Source organism: Scyliorhinus torazame, chromosome 5, assembly GCF_047496885.1.
Source record: "Scyliorhinus torazame isolate Kashiwa2021f chromosome 5, sScyTor2.1, whole genome shotgun sequence".
In the NCBI taxonomy this organism is placed as follows: Eukaryota; Metazoa; Chordata; class Chondrichthyes; order Carcharhiniformes; family Scyliorhinidae; genus Scyliorhinus; species Scyliorhinus torazame.
Genome location: NC_092711.1, coordinates 302,269,706 through 302,289,486, shown reverse-complemented (window position 1 = coordinate 302,289,486; position 19,781 = coordinate 302,269,706). Strand labels below are relative to the sequence as shown.

Below are 19,781 nucleotides of genomic sequence, written 5' to 3'. Positions count from 1 at the left end.
TAAACAAACTTTTAGTTTTAAAAATGTGGAATTTTGTTATAATGGAGCAATTTGACATTCCATAAATATTAGCTCTTTAGGGCCTGTGAGGTGTTCAGCAGAGATTATGAAGTTAGTAGACCAGTTAAAACCCAGTGATACCTCATTCAACAAGGGGTAACGTTTTTACAGTGAGACAGTAAACGTGGAAGTTTTCAAGAATTCCCTGATTTTTTTTTTTTTAGGTATTGTATTCTAAGGAGAACCTCAACAACACCTTCTGGGAGAGTGTAGACTTATCGACTGGAACTGGTACTTCTGTGCAGGTGCAAACTCCCAAAATTGCTGTCAGTTTCAGTGAATTAATGACGGCAAATGCGGACAGCTCCACCATTACCACCACAAAATCTGTGCTTTTAGCTCAAAATGTGGGACGCCACGTGTGAATGTTAGCCGATGTTTAGATCATTAACCAGATGGATGGGAGCACTGAGTAATTCTCTCATTTTCCAAACATCAAACACTATCCCCTTACACCAATTTAACATGGTGACGTGAATTCTCAGATTCTGAGCTTGTCTGCTTTTGTGCTAAATTTCAGTGACTCTTAAGGTTAACCTTATCACTTGTACGATTGAAGGTGAGATCTAAGATCAAGGTTTACATCACCACCAGTCAGGATGGAATATATTCAACATCCCTTTGAAGATCATTTGAGATGTTTGATCTGTTTACCGTTAGAATCAGGACATATATGGTAAACTCTCCCCTTTCTGCTGTCCAACTGAATGCAATACAAATGAAAAGTAATCAGTCAAACAAGATATGAACAATTTTATCATAATTTTATAGCAAGTTAGCAGTGAAGTTATTTTATAAAAATTTAGAAGTACAGTAGGAAATCAAGGTTAAGTGTATAATGTTAACATTCAATTGGAACCAACAACTGTAACAAAAACAGAATGAATTTATAACATCCAAGGCTCAGTTATACACCAAGATTTTAAGAAAAATTATAAATGTTGAAAATAGAACTAAACAACAGAACCGAGTAGGAATACAAAGCAGGTCATTTAGCTTCTGGAAGGAAATATATTAACATTATAATTACCCACCTAAAACACTCTTCTTTTTCAGATGCTGATTGACCTCCTGAGCATTTAACCAATTTCCTTTTTAAAAACACAATACTAGAGGTTGTTTTAAAAAAAAAAAAATCAAGTCTCTATTTTTCTTCCTTTCCTTTTGTCTTCCTGTGCACCATCTCCCTGAAGCCAGACAGGATCTTGTTCTCCCTCTTTAGTCGCTCTTCCTTGTTAAATGAAGCTAGAGCTCTCTTCTCATCTGCACTGTAAATCTGGTTCTCTTTCCGGAGACGCACGGCCTCCATACGCCGATGTCTGCACACAAAACATATTCAAACTCACAAATCGGAAGTTAAAAATATAAACAAATCATCAGGATCGTTCATGTACTAAAATAATTTTTAAAGAATCACTTTCTTGAACAATTCAACCATATCTCTGTGCACTTTTAAAACAATATTGAAAGCTGCCTCCACAGTTTTGTGTTGCAATTTTCTTATATTTTCAGATCTCCACATTCTGCCCGATTTTATTTTTATGCTTCAGATTTTCATCTGATATCTTAAACGTTAAGTTTGTAACACAGGTTTTTACAAGTTAACCAATAATTTTGTGGCGAATGTTTATAATTCATACACCACATCCTCTGCAAATAGGAGGTATTTTTGTTTCAGTTACATTCATTTCAGAACACAAAAAAAGCTGCTGTTTTTGAACAGTAGGCATAGCAGGTGCTCAAAACTTTAGAATTCAGGCTTGTGCTGATAAGGGGCTAGTACCAGTTGCACCACACAAGTGCCAGGCAATAACCATCGCCAGCAAGTGAGAATCTAACCATCTCCCCATGACATTCAATGGCATTGCCATCTCTGAATTCCCACTATCACACCTGGCCTGAGTCAGGAAAGTCGGGCAAGACAGTCACTTAAGAATTTTAGTGCAGGTAAGTGGGTATGTAGTGGTAATCCGATGCAGATTGCCACTCAAGAGGTTATGGCTCCATATCTCCAGCTCTGAGAATTTGGCACCAAAATCTTAATACTGAGCAGCTGATTCCCACATGGTGCATCAGACACCACTTTTTCCCCTTCACTTCACATATTTGTACATTTAAAACGTTGTCCTCAACTGCTCTGAGAGCTCTTATTCTTACCTGCTACCACTCATTACATAACCAGAGTGTTCAAAGGCCGCAATCTGATCACTCGTCAGACCGATTTCACCTCTCCGTGGAATACGCTTCCCAGCTTTCACATACTCAGCCATGGCAGCACCTTCACCAGGAAGCAGAGCATGTCCATAACTAGAAGACAGAGACCATTAAGTGTATAAGCAATACAGCAAAAATTGACAAAACAGATATACAACATGCCACAAAAAACACTTTCTTCTGGAAATTCCTTAACTTTTCATACACATCAGATTGCAAAAAGATTTCATAAACACAAGAACGGCATATGTATTTATTACAGAGAAATAGGGTCAAGAGTCACTTATTTTTTAAATTTGTTCTTGGGATGTGGGCATTGTTTGCTGGGCCAGCATTTGTTGCCGATCCCTTATTGCCCTTCAACTGAGTGGCTTGCTCGGCCATTTCAGTGGGGAGGGTAGTTAAGAGTCGACAGCATCCCCCCGAGAAATGCCTTTAGATATATGCAGGTGAGGGCTTTTGTGAGGTGACAGGTGAGGGAATTCCCGTTGCTCCCGGCACAAGAAGTTCAAGATAGGGTGATCTCGGGTGTGTAGGTCGGGGAGGGCAAGGTGTCGGAAATACACCAGGAGTTGAAAGAAGAGGGGGAAGCGCTGGTAGAAGAGTTGAAGGGTAAATGGGAGGAGGAGCTGGGGGAGGAGATCGAGGAAGGTCTGTGGGCTGATGCCCTAGGTAAGGTTAATTCCGCCTCCTCGTGTGCCAGGCTCAGCCTGATACAATTTAAGGTGGTCCACAGAGCCCACTTGATGGGGGCGAGGTGGAGTAGGTTCTTTGGGGTAGAGGACAGATGTGGAAGGTGCTCAGGGAGCCCGGCGAACCATGTCCATATGTTTGGTCATGCCCGGCACTGGAAGGGTTCTGGAGAGGTGTGGCGGGAGCAATATCTCATGTGGTGAAAGTCCGGGTCAAGCCAAGCTGGGGGCTAGCAATATTTGGAGTAGTGGACGAACCGGGAGTGCAGGAGGCGAAAGAGGCCGGCATTCTGGCCTTTGCGTCCCTAGTAGCCCGGCGAAGGATCATGCTAATGTGGAAGGAGGCAAAGCCTCCCAGCCTGGAGGCCTGGATAAATGATATGGCTGGGTTCATAAAGTTGGACAGGATTAAGTTCGCCTTGAGAGGGTCTGCGCAGGGGTTCTACAGGCGGTGGCAACCGTTCCTAGACTATCTCGCGGTGCGTTAGAGGAAGGTCGGTCAGCAGCAGCAGCAACCATGGGGGGGGGGGGGGTTGGGTGGAGGGGATGTCCTGGGGGGGGGGGGGAGACTGCCTGGGAGGGTGGATGAGCAAGAGATAACATGAAGGGTTGGGGAAACTGACACGTACGGGTGAGGGCCAGTGTACAAAGCTGTGTAAATATATCATTTTGCCATGTATATATCTTGCTCTGCATGATTTCTCGTTTTTTTTTTTTGTTACGAGGGGGGGGGGGGGGGGGGGAGGGAGGGGGGGGGTTATTGTAAGGGAGAAAAATTGTGTTTAAAAACTTTAAGAAATATATATTTTTTTAAAAAAAGAGTCAACAGCATCGCTGTGTTGTTTTGGAGTCACATGTAGGCAGATTTCCTTCCCCGAAGGAAGGACATTAGTGAACCAGATGGGTTTTTACAACTGTTTCATGACTTAATTCCAGATTTTTATTGAATTCAAATTTCACCAGCTCCGGTGGTGGGATTTGAACCTGGGACCCCAGAGTAATACCCTAGGTCTCTGGATTAGTAGTCCAGGGGCATACCACTATGCCACCACCTCCCCTCATGTCTGTTCTGGCATTCAAATGGATGATCTCTTTCTCAATTCCTTCAACCAACTTTGGCTCCACAATACTTATGCCTAATAAAAATCTATCAACCTCAGAACCTTGGAGATGTGAAACTGATTATCTAATCAAAGTCATTAAGTGAATCTCAATTGATTAACTACTAACTGAATCAAGTGGGGTTATGTTTATGTGATGAAAGTTACTTTCTGATAGCTCACAAAGTGCTACTTGGTGCGTTGCTGAAACATTTAATATGCTGAACTATTCAGAAATGGAGGATCTCAAATTAGATTTTTGTTCTTTGTGCAGCCACAATGATCTCTCCCGATGATTAGGAATAAAGGAACAGGAGTAGGCCAATTAATACATTTAGGTGAAAAGAAAACATTCCACAGAGCTGGCTATTTCAGTAAACGGGGGATGAGAATTACAGATGTCCCTGCTCAGTTCAAAATTAAATCCATCATAACATTTTGGCCCACAGATGTACCCCAGAAGATGCGCTAGCTAATCCCTCAGAAATCTCAACATAAAGAGACTGAGGGAACTGCTCGAGAAGTTTCAACTTCCGATCGGCAATTGCTCCTAGGAACCTCCAAAAAGGTTTCCAACGTGTTTGAGTCAGACTTCGGAAGGCCCAACTTACATATCTGGATAGTTACCAAGGAAACAATAGACTGAAAAGAAAAATGTCCAATACCTTTACATTGACCCTCCCTCCCCTGCCTCCCCACAACTCTCCCCCACCCCATACCCCCTAATGACCCTCTAACTCGCCCAACCCTCCAATTCCACCACAATCTGATCGTACCACCCTATCATCCTATCATCCTATCCACTTTCTTCACTGACACTCATTAATAAAGAGACTGAAAAGCTATTTAATTTTCCCTAAGCTTTTCAATGTGCTAGCAAATTAAAACTTTCCAAAATATAGCAATTACTGCCATAAAAGAGCAAATATACTGAAAAATGTCCAATACCTATACTTTGACCCTCCACCCTTGGATCCCGCCACCCTCCAACACCGCCTTCCCCCGGACGATCCTGCACTATGAGGAAGGGTTCCAGGAAGAGGTACAATCTGCATTTCTGAAAGGTATGGTTTGGAAGATCGGGTCAGAAATACGGAGCCTTGGCATTGAGTAGGAAAATAGGAGCGGTGTAGTAACCCAACAGTGACTGCTATTCCTCAGATGATTCGGCCTATTATTTAAATTCAAAGAGTTAGCAAATTACCCATCAATACTCTGTTTTTAAATTGACATACAAGTCCATATAATAGTATTTTTCATGTGTGTTCTCCTAGTGTATAATACTGTAGGTCAAAGAGTTAAAGTATATTTAAGGTTTAGCCTTAGCACAGGGGGCGAAAGAGGCCGACGTCTTGGCCTTTGCCTCGCTGGTAGCCCGGAGACGGATCTTATTAATATGGAGGGACGCAAAGCCACCGAGTGTAGAGACCTGGGTTAGGGACATGGCTGGGTTTCGCAGTCTCGAGAAAATAAAGTTTGCCTTAAGAGGGTCAATGGTTGGGTTCACCCGGAGGTGGCAGCTGTTCGTCGACTTTCTCGGGGAAAATTAAAATGTCAGCAGATGCAGTATTCCAAAGGGGGCGGGGGGAGAAAAGAGGGCCAGACTGTTGCTTTATGGTTGGGGTATGTGAAGATTGCGATGGGGATGGAAATGTTTATTGTACCATGTTTATGTCGTGTTATTGTCATTATTATAAAAACTTGCAAATACCCTAATAAAAATATTTTTTTAAAAAGGTTTAGCATTAGCAGTCCATCTCTAAAGTGGGAACAAAGGGCAAGACTTGACAGCCAATATTTTAAGTTAGACCGTGGTAAATGACCCATTCATTATTTGTCAGAATTTGAAAACGCTGATCATTTAATTGCTTCATGTTTGCTTCAATTTTACTCAAAGAAAAGGTCACTTACTTCAGAGGTTTGTCATCATCTTGTGCAGACTGTTGCGAGGGAGCTTCAGGACCAACCACAATCTCTCCATCTTGTGGACCTTCACGAGGAAAATATATTTCTTAGCAATTTTGTGAAGAGCGGTGTTCTTTTTAGCCATGTGAAAGTTATTAATTAAACTGTGCATTTAACATGAGTAGGCTAAGGTTAGGAATGATAGTCGATTTTTCAAAAGTTCCACATTTTGGTAAATAAATACAAACGGCATCATAGAATATCATTCAAAACAAAATGAAAATGACAATTAACCAGAGGACCAGCGAAGGATTTTGATTGTACCCGTCTGGTCTAATAACACTTACATGCTTTTTCTACCCAGATAGCCTCATTATTTGCATTTTCTTCCTCAGACTCTCCACTGCTAGATTCAGATATCTTCTTCTTGTTCTTTTTCACTTTCTTTGGCTTCTTCCTGTTTAAAAAAAACTCTGGGTGTAATTTATTTTAAATAGCACTTTGTCTCTCTCAAAGTCATAACTCTACAAACTCAAAAAGATTTTTGGGGTGGTGCAGAGTAGAGATGGAACATATAATGTAACCTGGATCTGGTAATGGGTATATCCAGTGAAAGTTAATCTCAAACTCCTGAGTTTACAGCATTGCGTTCGCTTTTACATACATTGGTATCCTCTCTGGCCATAGGAGAGGTGTCAGAGGACAGGAAGCCAGCTAATGTGGTAGCATTATTCAAGAGGGAAGTAGGGATAAACCAGGTAATTACAGGCCAGCGAGTCTACATCAGTGGAAGGGAAATTATTGGAAAGAATTCTGGGGAACAGATTTAATCTCCACTTGGAGGGGCAAGGATATTCAGCATGGCTTTAGAATAGAACAGAATAGAGTAGAATCCCGACAATGCAGAAAGAGGCCATTTGGCTCATTGAGGCTGTACCAACCCTTTGAAAGAGCACCCTACCTAGGTCCACCCTGCCCTATCCCCGTAACCCAATAACTCAACCTGCAGATCCCTGGACACCAAGGAGCAATTTAGCATGGCCAAACCACCTAACCCACACATCTTTGGACTATGGGAGGAAACCGGAGCACCCGGAGGAAACAACGCAGGCACGGGGAGAACATACACAACTCCAGAGTGACCCAAACCAGGAATCGAACTCTGGTCCCTGGCGCTGTGAAGCAACAGTGCTACCCACTGTGCTACCGTGCCGGCCATTAGGGAATTTGAGGGGAAGCTTTTCACCCAGAGTGTGGTGGGACTCTGGAACTTAAAGGATGGTAGAGGCGGTAATCCTCACAATATTTAAGAAGCATTTAGATGAGCACTTGAAATGCCATTGAATTCAAGGCTACGGACCAAGTGCTGGAAAATGGGATTAGAAGAGATAGGTGCTTGATGGCAAGTGCAGATGGGCCGAAGGGCCTCTTTTGGTGCTGTAAAACTATGAATCAATGGAGGGCACACAATGGACCAGATAGTGGGATTCCTCTCAACAATCATGAATACCAATTCACAGGGCAGCACGGTGGCACAGTGGGTTAGCCCTGCTGCCTCATGGCCCTGAGGTCCCAGGTTCGATCCCGGCTCTGGGCCTTTGTCCGTGTGGAGTTTGCACATTCTCCCCGTGTTTGCGTGGGTTTCGGCCCCATAACCCAAAGATGTGCAGGCTAGGTGGATTGGCCATGCTAAATTGCCCTTAATTTGAAAAAATGAATTGGGTACTCTAAATTTATTTTTTTAAATGAATACCATTTCACTATTTTATACAACCCGAGTCTAACTTCACCTATCCTTTGATAAAATACAGTCGGTCTGAGATTGTAAGAATTAAAGGCAAATTAATTCAAATAGAAATTTGAGTCAAAAGTTATTGCTGTACTTTATACTGCAGCCCTAACCATGCCACTTTTCTTTCTAATGTGCAGCTCTACGTCCTGTAAAACGGGTATCATTTGACTGTGCTCGTGCTTATCGGCTTTGGTAGCAAAAATAGGAAGACAGATTATTTGAATGGATGTAAGTTGAGAGAGGTGGATACTTAGCGAGACCTTGGTGTCCTCGTGCATCAGTTGCTGAAAGTAAGCGTGCAGGAACAGCAGGCAGTAAAGAAGGCAAATGTGTGTTGGCCTTCATAGCGAGAGGGTTTGAGTATAGGAGTAGGGATGTTTTACTGCAATTGTTTAGGGCACTGATGAGGCCACACCTGGAGTATTGTATGCAATTTTGGTGTCCTTATGTGAGGAAGGATGTTCTTGCTGTGGAGGGTGTGCAGCAAAGTTTTACCAGGCTGATTCCTGGAATGGTGGGACTGTCATACGAGGAGACACTAAGTCGGTTAGGATTATATTCATTGGAGTTTAGAAGAGTGAGGGGGGATCTGAAATGAAATGAAAATCGCTTATTGTCACAAGTAGGCTTCAAATGAAGTTACTGTGAAAAGCCCCTAGCCGCCACATTCCGGCGTCTGTTCAGGGAGGCTGTTACGGATCTCAGAGGCACTTATAAAATTCTAACAGGATTAGACTGGGTAGTTTCAGAAAGAATGTTCCCGATGGTGGGGGTGCCCAGAACTAGGGGTCATAGTTTGAGGATACGTGGTAAACCTTTTAGGACTGAGGTGAGGAGAAATTTCTTCACCCAGAGAGTGGTGAATCTGTGGAATTCACTATCACAGAAAGTAGTTGAGGCCAAAATGTTTAATTTCATAGAACATAGAACATAGAAAATACAGCACAGAACAGGCCCTTCGGCCCACGATGTTGTGCCGAACCTTTGTCCTAGATTAATCATAGATTATCATTGAATTTACAGTGCAGAAGGAGGCCATTCGGCCCTTTGAGTCTGCACCGGCTCTTGGAAAGAGCACCCTACCCAAACTCAACACCTTCACCCAACACCAAGGGCAATTTGGACATTAAGGGCAATTTATCATTGGCCAATTCACCTAACCTGCACATCTTTGGATTGTGGGAGGAAACCGGAGCACCCGGAGGAAACCCACGCAGACACGGGGAGGACGTGCAGACTCCGCACAGTCAGTGACCCAAGCCGGAATCGAACCTGGGACCCTGGAGCTGTGAAGCAATTGTGCTATCCACAATGCTACCGTGCTGCCCTTGAGAACAAATAAATCTACACTATATCATTTAACCGTAATCCATGTACCTATCCAATAGCTGCTTGAAGGTCCCTAATGTTTCCGACTCAACTACTTCCACAGGCAGTGCATTCCATGCCCCCACTACTCTCTGGGTAAAGAACCTACCTCTGATATCCCTCCTATATCTTCCACCTTTCACCTTAAATTTATGTCCCCTTGTAATGGTTTGTTCCACCCGGGGAAAAAGTCTCTGACTGTCTACTCTATCTATTCCCCTGATCATCTTATAAACCTCTATCAAGTCGCCCCTCATCCTTCTCCGTTCTAATGAGAAAAGGCCTAGCACCCTCAACCTTTCCTCGTAAGACCTACTCTCCATTCCAGGCAACATCCTGGTAAATCTTCTTTGCACCTTTTCCAAAGCTTCCACATCCTTCCTAAAATGAGGCGACCAGAACTGTACACAGTACTCCAAATGTGGCCTTACCAAAGTTTTGTACAGCTGCATCATCACCTCACGGCTCTTAAATTCAATCCCTCTGTTAATGAACGCGAGCACACCATAGGCCTTCTTCACAGCTCTATCCACTTGAGTGGCAACTTTCAAAGATGTATGAACATAGACCCCAAGATCTCTCTGCTCCTCCACATTGCCAAGAACTCTACCGTTAACCCTGTATTCCGCATTCATATTTGTCCTTCCAAAATGGACAACCTCACACTTTTCAGAGTTAAACTCCATCTGCCACTTCTCAGCCCAGCTCTGCATCCTATCTATGTCTCTTTGCAGCCGACAACAGCCCTCCTTACTATCCACAACTCCACCAATCTTCGTATCATCTGCAAATTTACTGACCCACCCTTCAACTCCCTCATCCAAGTCATTAATGAAAATCACAAACAGCAGAGGACCCAGAACTGATCCCTGCGGTACGCCACTGGTAACTGGGATCCAGGCTGAATATTTGCCATCCACCACCACTCTCTGACTTCTATCGGTTAGCCAGTTCGTTATCCACCTGGCCAAATTTCCCACTATCCCATGCCTTCTTACTTTCTGCATAAGCCTACCATGGGGAACTTTATCAAATGCCTTACTAAAATCCATGTACACTACATCCACTGCTTTACCTTCATCCACATGCTTGGTCACCTCCTCAAAGAATTCAATAAGATTTGTAAGGCAAGACCTACCCCTCACAAATCCGTGCTGACTATCCCTAATCAAGCAGTGTCTTTCCAGATGCTCAGAAATCCTATCCTTCAGTACCCTTTCCATTACTTTGCCTACCACCGAAGTAAGACTAACTGGCCTGTAATTCCCAGGGTTATCCCTAGTCCCTTTTTTGAACAGGGGCACGACATTCGCCACTCTCCAATCCCCTGGTACCACCCCTGTTGACAGTGAGGACGAAAAGATCATTGCCAACGGCTCTGCAATTTCATCTCTTGCTTCCCATAGAATCCTTGGATATATCCCGTCAGGCCCGGGGGACTTGTCTATCCTCAAGTTTTTCAAAATGCCCAACACATCTTCCTTCCTAACAAGTATTTCCTCGAGCTTACCAATCTGTTTCACACTGTCCTCTCCAACAATATCGCCCCTCTCATTTGTAAATACAGAAGAAAAGTACTCGTTCAAGACCTCTCCTATCTCTTCAGACTCAATACACAATCTCCCGCTACTGTCCTTGATCGGACCTACCCTCGCTCTAGTCATTCTCATATTTCTCACATATGTGTAAAAGGCCTTGGGGTTTTCCTTGATCCTACCCGCCAAAGATAAGAAGGAATTGCAGATAGCTCTTGGGGCAAAAGGGATCAAGAGATATGATGGGTGGGGGGGGGGGGGGGGGGGGGGGGGGGGGGGGGAGAAGACGGGTTCAGGGTATTGAACTTGATGATCAGCCATGATCATAACGAATGGCAGAGCAGGCTCGAAGGGCCAATTGGTCTCCTGCTTCTATTTTCTATGTATGATTCTATGTATGTACAGAGCAGTGATGTCAGCATCAAAGGGGCTGGTTTAGCACAGTGGGCTAAACAGCTGGCTTGTAATGCAGAACAATGCCAGCAGCGTGGATTCAATTCCCGTACCGGCCTCACCGAACAGGTGCTGGAATGTGGCGACTAGGGGCTTTTCACAGTAACTTCATTGAAGCCTACTTGTGACAATAAGCGATTATTATTAGCATCAGTCCACACTGCACACCATTAGAGCGGGGCACTCACAGGTTCCAGAAAGATTGCTGGAAGCCAGGAGGATTGAGTGTGTAAAGGAAAAATACAATCTTGGCTAGTGGTCCTAAAACAATTCCAAGCATGTGTGCTATGAGTTATGTGGGATATAGTGGTTGAAGACCAATACATGATGACTTACAATGCCCAAACTGTCAATTCTGATTCTCACCCATTTACTCCAGCTTTTTTTCCATTCCCAGACACCAAGGCTGTTGGATACAATAATTTCCAACTAATGATCTAAATATGATCACTAAGAAAATACTTAACATGTGACAAACTAGTAAAATGACAATTCAATTGAAAGGTATGCTGTGCAAGCATACTCATGAATCTCTGTAAAACAAGATTACAATTTCTGCCAGTTTACATGAGGAGAGAAAACATCTGTCGCTTTCACTCAAAAAATAGAACTGAAAGATGGTCTAGAGGACCAAAGTCTTGGTTGGGAAATTACACATGACACAAGGAAACAATCAAAAGCAGGAAAAACAAGTTAGAAATGGATAGAGGGAAGGAGATTTTTTAAAAAAGATTCACATTTGTGATATGGATGAACAAATTAAGTTACACGATGGTGATGAAACATGTAATTATTTACTAAACTTAGGGAAAGTATTTCCAACTTACAACTAAGGTTACGATCAATGTTTTTAAGGAAACAAAAGTAATTATATAAAATCAAATCATTGCAGAGCAGTCCAATTTTGCTGGTCATTTTACCATCTATTATTGAAAACCGTTGGATAACTGAAGGCTTTTGTTCACACAAAAATCTGCTACTGGGGCTTAAAGATTTACAAACTTTGTTCCAGTCTACATATTAACATGCATTTCTTACTCTAATATGTAAACTCATTTTCAGAGCTTCCTACTTCAACAATTTTGAAAACTGCAATGTGTTACTTGACTTCAGACTGCAAAAGCAGAAGAAAGCTGCAGTGAATATTATAAATCCACAGTAAAGAAAGTGCCAAACTGGATAATTTGCTTCAGGCTAAGCAGATAAAAGCTAGATTGAGACACAGAATAAATGCGTTACTTTTTGTGGGATTTCTTTCTCTTCTTTTTCTTTTTGTCTTGATCTGAAAACATATCATAAGAACTAGATTCAGTACAAAATTAGTATAATTACTCATGAAAATTTACAAATTACAAACTACAGACAACAGGGCTGAAAATCATCAAGTGGTAATTCACCTCTAGTACAACAGAATAAAGGCAGTCCGATTTTCATCCAACAAGATTGACAGTAAGTTAGATAAAACATTGCTTAGGTCCACGAAGAAAGGTCCAAGAGCTGTTTAATGCTTAACTGCCATGTAAAAAGACAGGACCACATAACTTTGGTCACCAATGCTGCATGAAAAAGGAGATAAAAATCCAACCGAGTAAAATCAGCTTTCTGATATCAAGTTTTGGAATATTTTATTGTTGCTATTTTCTATTGCATTCTTGATTATCCTGCTCCAGCTAATACACAATTTCAATTTAAAATAAAATGTCTGTTGTGTACTCAATTAAATTCTTATATGCATTGTTATAGTATAAAGAACTAATTAACGTGTATTTTGCAAGTCCTGGTCACATCCCCAGGGTGTCCCAAAGTGCTTAATGTACAATAACTGGACTTCCGGGTGCGGCGATGACCAGCTAAGTCGCACGTTTCGGCAGCTCCCGGTGGAAAGGACTTTTGGGCTCTTAATAGGAGCCCCAACGGTAATTTTAACGGCTAAAAACACTGTGCGGTAAACAAGAAGGGAATCCCCCCTGGACACGGATGGAAAAAGGAGAGGAAAGTGGCTGGATTGCGGTGGATCCTCTAGAGCAGCGGCCAGGAAGGCAGGCACAAAGCCAGATGGCGTCGGAAGGAGGCAGTTTAATATGGGGCCCTGACCAACAAGAGGTCCTGCGGCGTTGCGTGGAAGAACTTAAAAAGGAGATGAAGAAGGAGCTGTTGGCCCCGATATTACAGGCGATTGAAGGGCTAAAGGAGGAGCAAAAGACCCAGGAGCAGGAGCTTCGGGTCGTGAAGGCAAAGGCTGCTGAGAATGAGGACGACATACAGGGCCTGGTGGTGAAGACAGAGATGCACGAGGCACAATACAAAAGGTGTGTGGAAAGGCTGGAGGTGCTGGAGAATAATGCGAGGAGGAAGAATTTAAGGATTCTTGGTCTTCCCGAAGGTGCAGAAGGGGCGGACGTCGGGGCATATGTGAGCACGATGCTGCACTCGTTAATGGGATCGGAGGCCCCCACGGGCCCGTTGGAGGTGGTGGGAGCCTATCGAGTTATGGCGCGAAGACCGAGGGCTGGAGAAATTCCTCGAGCCATAGTGGTGAGAATTCACCGATATAAGGACAGAGAGATGGTCCTCAGATGGGCAAAGAAAACTCGGAGCAGTAGGTGGGAGAACGCGGTGATCCGCGTATATCAAGATTGGAGTGCGGAGGTGGCGAGAAGGAGGGCAAGCTTTAATCGGGCCAAGGCGGTGCTGCACAAAAGGAAAGTTAAATTTGGAATGCTGCAGCCGGCAAGACTGTGGGTCACACATCAAGGGAAACACCACTACTTTGAAACGGCAGAAGAGGCGTGGACATTTATTGTCGAGGAGAAACTGGAATAAGCGGGCTAGAAAAAGAACGTTTGGGACAAAGTGGTGGGGCGAATATTTGGGGTGAAGAGGGGGAAAAGGGGGAAGAGATGATTTCCCAAGTTGTCAATCCTGCGACCCTGTAACTTTTCTCTCTTCCCCATGTTATGGGGGAGGGAGGATGAGGTGCTGGGGGCGCCGGCCATTGGGGGCGGGGCCAAATGGGAAGCGCGGGCTTTGTTCCCGCGCTATGGTAATCATGGCGGGAACAGGGAAGCAGGAAGGAGGCGGCCTCGCACAGTGGGAGCCGAGGTCACGGGGGGGAAGCCGAGGTCGGCCAGAGTTTGCTGACTTCTGGGAGCAACATGGGGGGTGCAATTACGCTAGTGAGGGATCTAGCAGGGGGGGGGGGGGGTGTTAACTGGGTTGCTGCTGCTGGGGAGAAGGGGGAGCTGGTATGGGGTGGGGTGGGGTGGTAGGGGCGGGAGGGCACCGTTGGGGGGAGATACGGCTACGTGGGAACCGGGTGAGGAGCTGGATTCAAAAAGGAGATGGCTAGTCGACAAGGTGGGGGGGTAAAGAGCCCCCCAACCCGGCTGATCACGTGGAATGTGAGAGGGCTGAACGGGCCGATAAAGAGGGCACGGGTACTCGCACACCTAAAGAAACCTAAGGCAGATGTGGTTATGCTGCAGGAGACGCATCTGAAACTGATAGACCAGGTCAGACTACGCAAAGGATGGGTGGGGCAGGTGTTTCATTCGGGGCTAGACGCAAAAAACGGGGGGTGGCTATACTAGTGGGGAAGCGGGTAATGTTTGAGGCAAAGACCATAGTGGCGGATAGTGGGGGCAGATACGTGATGGTGAGTGGCAAATTGCAAGGGGAGGCGGTGGTCTTAGTGAACGTATATGCCCCGAACTGGGATGATGCCAACTTTATGAGGCATATGTTAGGACGTATCCCGGACCTAGAGGAGGGCAAGTTGGTAATGGGTGGAGATTTTAATACGGTGCTGGACCCAGGGCTGGACAGATTGAGGTCCAGGACCGGAAGGAGGCCGGCTGCAGCTAGGGTGCTTAAGGACTTTATGGAGCAGATGGGAGGAGTAGACCCCTGGAGATTTAGTAGACCTAGGAGTAAGGAGTTTTCGTTTTTCTCCTATGTCCACAAAGTTTATTCACGGATAGACTTTTTTGTCTTGGGAAGGGCACTGATCCCGAACGTGACGGGGACGGAGTACACGACTATAGCTATTTCGGATCACGCTCCACATTGGGTGGACCTGGAGATAGGGGAGGAAAAAGAACAGCGTCCACCCTGGAGAATGGACATGGGATTATTGGCAGATGAGGGGGTGTGTTTTAGGGTGAGGGGGTGTATTGAAAGGTACTTGGAACTCAATGATAATGGGGAGGTTCAGGTGGGAGTGGTCTGGGAGGCGCTGAAGGCAGTGGTTAGAGGGGAGCTGATATCTATTAGGACACATAAAGGAAAGCAGGAAGGTAGGGAAAGGGAGCGGTTGTTGAAAGAACTTCTGAGGGTGGACAGACAATATGCGGAGGCACCGGAGGAGGGACTGTACAGGGAAAGGCAAAGGCTACATGTAGAATTTGACTTGTTGACTACGGGTAATGCAGAGGCACAATGGAGGAAGGCACAGGGTGTACAGTACGAATATGGGGAGAAGGCGAGCAGGTTGCTGGCCCACCAACTGAGGAAAAGGGGAGCAGCGAGGGAGATAGGGGGGGGTGAGAGATGAGGAGGGAGAGATGGAGCGGGGAGCGGAGAGAGTGAATGGAGTGTTCAAGGCATTTTATGAAAGATTATATGAAGCTCAGCCCCCGGATGGGAAGGAGAGAATGATGTGCTTTCTGGATCAGTTGGAATTTTCTAAGGTGGAGGAACAGGAGAGAGTGGGGCTGGGAGCACAGATTGAGACAGAGAAAGTAGTGAAAGGGATTGGGAGCATGCAGGCGGGGAAGGCCCCGGGACCAGACGGATTCCCAGTTGAATTCTATAGGAAATATATGGACTTGCTGGCCCCGCTACTGATGAGAACCTTTAATGAGGCGAGGGAAAGGGGGCAGCTGCCCCCGACTATGTCAGAGGCAACGATATCGCTCCTCCTAAAGAAGGAAAAAGACCCGCTGCAATGCGGGTCCTATAGGCCTATTTCCCTCCTGAATGTGGACGCTAAGATTCTGGCCAAGGTAATGGCAACGAGGATAGAGGATTGTGTCCCAGGGGTGGTTCATGAGGACCAAACTGGGTTTGTGAAGGGGAGACAGCTAAATACAAATATACGGAGGCTGCTAGGGGTAATGATGATGCCCCCACCAGAGGGGGAAGCGGAGATAGTGGTGGCGATGGATGCCGAGAAAGCATTTGATAGAGTGGAGTGGGATTATTTATGGGAGGTGTTGAGGAGATATGGCTTCGGGGACGGGTATATCAGGTGGGTACAGTTGCTGTATAGGGCCCCGATGGCGAGTGTGGTCACGAATGGACGGGGGTCTGACTATTTTCGGCTCCATAGAGGGACGAGGCAGGGATGTCCTCTGTCCCCGTTATTGTTTGCACTGGCGATTGAGCCCCTCGCCATGGCACTGAGGGGTTCCAGGAAGTGGAGGGGAGTACTTAGGGGGGGAGAAGAACACCGGGTATCTCTGTATGCAGATGATTTGTTGTTATATGTGGCGGACCCGGCGGAGGGGATGCCAGAGATAATGCGGATACTTGGGGAGTTTGGGGATTTTTCAGGGTATAAACTGAACATGGGGAAAAGTGAGCTATTTGTGGTGCATCCGGGGGAGCAGAGCAGAGATAGAGGATTTACCGTTGAGGAAGGTAACAAGGGACTTCCGGTACCTGGGGATCCAGATAGCCAAGAATTGGGGTACATTACATAGGCTTAATTTAACACGGTTGGTGGAACAGATGGAGGAGGATTTCAAGAGATGGGACATGGTGTCCCTGTCATTGACAGGTAGGGTGCAGGCGGTTAAAATGGTGGTTCTCCCGAGATTCCTTTTTGTGTTCCAGTGCCTCCCGGTGGTGATCACGAAGGCTTTTTTCAAAAGAATTGAGAAGAGCATTATGAGTTTTGTGTGGGCTGGGAAGACCCCGAGAGTGAGGAGGGGATTCTTGCAGCTTGGGGGGGGGGGGGGGGGGGGGCTGGCACTACCGAGCCTCAGTGAGTACTACTGGGCCGCCAATGTTTCAATGGTGTGTAAGTGGATGGGAGAAGGGGAGGGAGCGGCGTGGAAGAGATTGGAGAGGGCGTCCTGCAGGGGGACTAGCCTGCAAGCAATGGTGACGGCGCCGTTGCCGTTCTCACCAAAGAAATACACCACAAGCCCGGTGGTGGTGGCGACATTGAAAATTTGGGGGCAGTGGAGACGGCATAGGGGAGGGATGGGAGCTTCGGTGCGGTCCCCGATAAGAAACAATCACAGGTTTGTTCCGGGGAGAATGGATGGGGGATTTGGAGCATGGCAAAGAGCTGGGGTAGTACAATTAAGAGATCTATTTGTAGATGGGACGTTTGCGAGTCTGGGAGCGCTGACGGAGAAATATGGGTTGCCCCAAGGGAATGCATTTCGGTATATGCAATTGAGGGCTTTTGCGAGGCAACAGGTGAGGGAATTCCCGCAGCTCCCGACGCAGGAAGTGCAGGAGAGTGATCTCAGAGACATGGGTGGGGGACGGTAAGGTGGCGGACATATACAGGGAGATGAGGGACGAGGGGGAGATCATGGTAGATGAGCTGAAAGGGAAATGGGAAGAAGAACTGGGGGAGGAGATTGAGGAGGGGCTGTGGGCTGATGCCCTACGTAGGGTAAACCCATCGTCCTCGTGTGCCAGGCTAAGCCTGATACAATTTAAGGTGCTACACAGGGCGCATATGACTGGAGCACGGCTTAGTAACTTTTTTTGGGTAGAGGATAGGTGCGCGAGATGCTCGAGAGGCCCAGCGAATCACACCCACATGTTCTGGTCATGCCCGGCACTACAGGGGTTCTGGGTGGGGGTGACAAAGGTGCTTTTGAAGGTGGTGGGGGTCCGGGTCGAACCAAGCTGGGGGTTGGCTATATTTGGGGTTGCAGAAAAGCCGGGAGTGCAGGAGGCGAGAGAGGCTGACGTGTTGGCCTTTGCGTCCCTCGTAGCCCGGCGCAGGATATTGTTAATGTGGAAGGAAGCCAAACCCCCGGGGGTGGAGACCTGGATAAACAATATGGCAGGGTTCATAAAGTTAGAACGGATTAAGTTTGTGTTAAGGGGTTCGGCTCAGGGGTTCACCAGGCGGTGGCAACCGTTCGTCGACTACCTCACAGAAAGATAGAGGGAATGGAAAAGAAATAGACAACAGCAGCAACCCGGGGGGGAGGAGGGGGGGGGGGGGGGGGGGGGGGAGGAATCGGATGGACTCTCAGGGATGTTATTGTATATGTATAGGTATTTGGTATATGTAATTGTATATTGGATTGTTGGATTGTATTTTTGGAGAGTATTTATTTTGGACAAGGCAGTTGCCATGTAGTTTTGTTTTTGTTTATATATTATTTATTTATTTAAAACTGGCCACGGTTATTTATATTGCTTTATTGTTGCGTAAAAGAAACACTACGTATTGTTATGTTTGGCCAAAAAGCTTGAATAAAATATATATTTTTAAAAAAATGTACAATAACTTAATTTTTAAAAATAAATTTAGTGTACCCAATTATATTTTCCAATTAAGGGGCAATTTAGCGTGGCCAACACCTAACCTGCACATCTTTTGGGTTGTGGGGATGAAACCCACGCAGACACGGGGAGAATGTGCAAACTCCACATGGAAAGTGACCCAGGGCTGGGATTCGAACCCGGGTCCTCAGCGCCGTAGGCAGCAATGCTGTGCCACCATGCTGCCCTCAATAACTTACTTTTTAAAAAACATTGAGTACCCAATTCATTTTTTCCAATTAAGGGGCAATTTAGCGTGGCCAATCCACCTACCCTGCACATCTTTTGGGTTGTGGGGGCGAAACCCACGCAGACATGGGGAGAATGTGCAAACTCCACACGGACAGTGACCCAGAGCCGGGATCGAACGTGGGACCTTGGCGCCGTGAGGCAACAGTGCTAACCACTGTGCCACCTACTGCCCCGAAAACTTAATTTTAAACTCATTACTATTGTAAAGTGTTTCAAAAGGTATTGGAGAGGGTACAGAGGAAATTCACAAAACTTATTTCAGGGATAAACGATTGTAGCTATGAGGATAGTTTGGAGAGGTTGGGTCGGTTTTCCTTGGAGAAAAGAAGGCTGGACAGGGTAAACAGTGAGAAACCATTCCCTCTCAAGAGTACCTCAAGAACATGAGGGCAGATTCAAAATAATTGGGAAAAGGAGTAAATTGATGTGAGGAACATTTTTCACCCAGAGGATGGTTGGAGTCTGGACTGAACTTCTTGAGAGGGTGGGTTCAATCGAGGTATCTTCAATAGTAAATTGGACTGCTATTTGAAAAAATGCAAAGTTACAAAGGTAAGGCAGGAGAGTGGGACTAGGTAGAGTGTTCTTTCAGAGAGCCAGTGCAGACTCGATGGGCCTCTCTGGCCTCCTTCTGCACTGCAGAAGTTCTGTGATTCTGTGAAAGGAAACTATGAGAAATGTTATTTCAGAATCCTTAGATCAGTGGGGGTTTTTTCCTGTCTGGGGCTAGCTTCTCTACAGAAATTGGAACTGTCTCTCAGTGGGTGATCCTGAAAAGCTACTCAATATAAGGTTAGTTGATTGAAAGTCTTCAGTTCAGTGAAGAATGGGATTAATTGGTGACGATCGGATGTCCTTTTACTCAGTTTCAGTCTTGTCCGTGCGATGGTTC

The 19,781-nt window shown here is 45.6% G+C and overlaps 1 protein-coding gene across 3 annotated transcripts in view; it reads right to left on the bottom strand.

Moving 5' to 3' along the window:
• Positions 1-807: 807 nt before the first annotated feature.
• Positions 808-19,781, bottom strand: part of nkap (NFKB activating protein) — a 41,080-nt gene continuing 22,106 nt past the window's right edge. For all 3 annotated transcript variants that reach the window (XM_072505834.1, XM_072505833.1, XM_072505835.1), the window contains exons 6-10: positions 12,359-12,401; positions 6,319-6,428; positions 5,978-6,056; positions 2,218-2,367; positions 808-1,379 (exon numbers count right to left, since the gene is read on the bottom strand). In XM_072505834.1, coding sequence (XP_072361935.1) covers positions 1,205-1,379; positions 2,218-2,367; positions 5,978-6,056; positions 6,319-6,428; positions 12,359-12,401 — 557 coding nt within the window. In that variant the 3' untranslated portion in view covers positions 808-1,204. The remainder of the gene's footprint in view (positions 1,380-2,217; positions 2,368-5,977; positions 6,057-6,318; positions 6,429-12,358; positions 12,402-19,781) is intronic.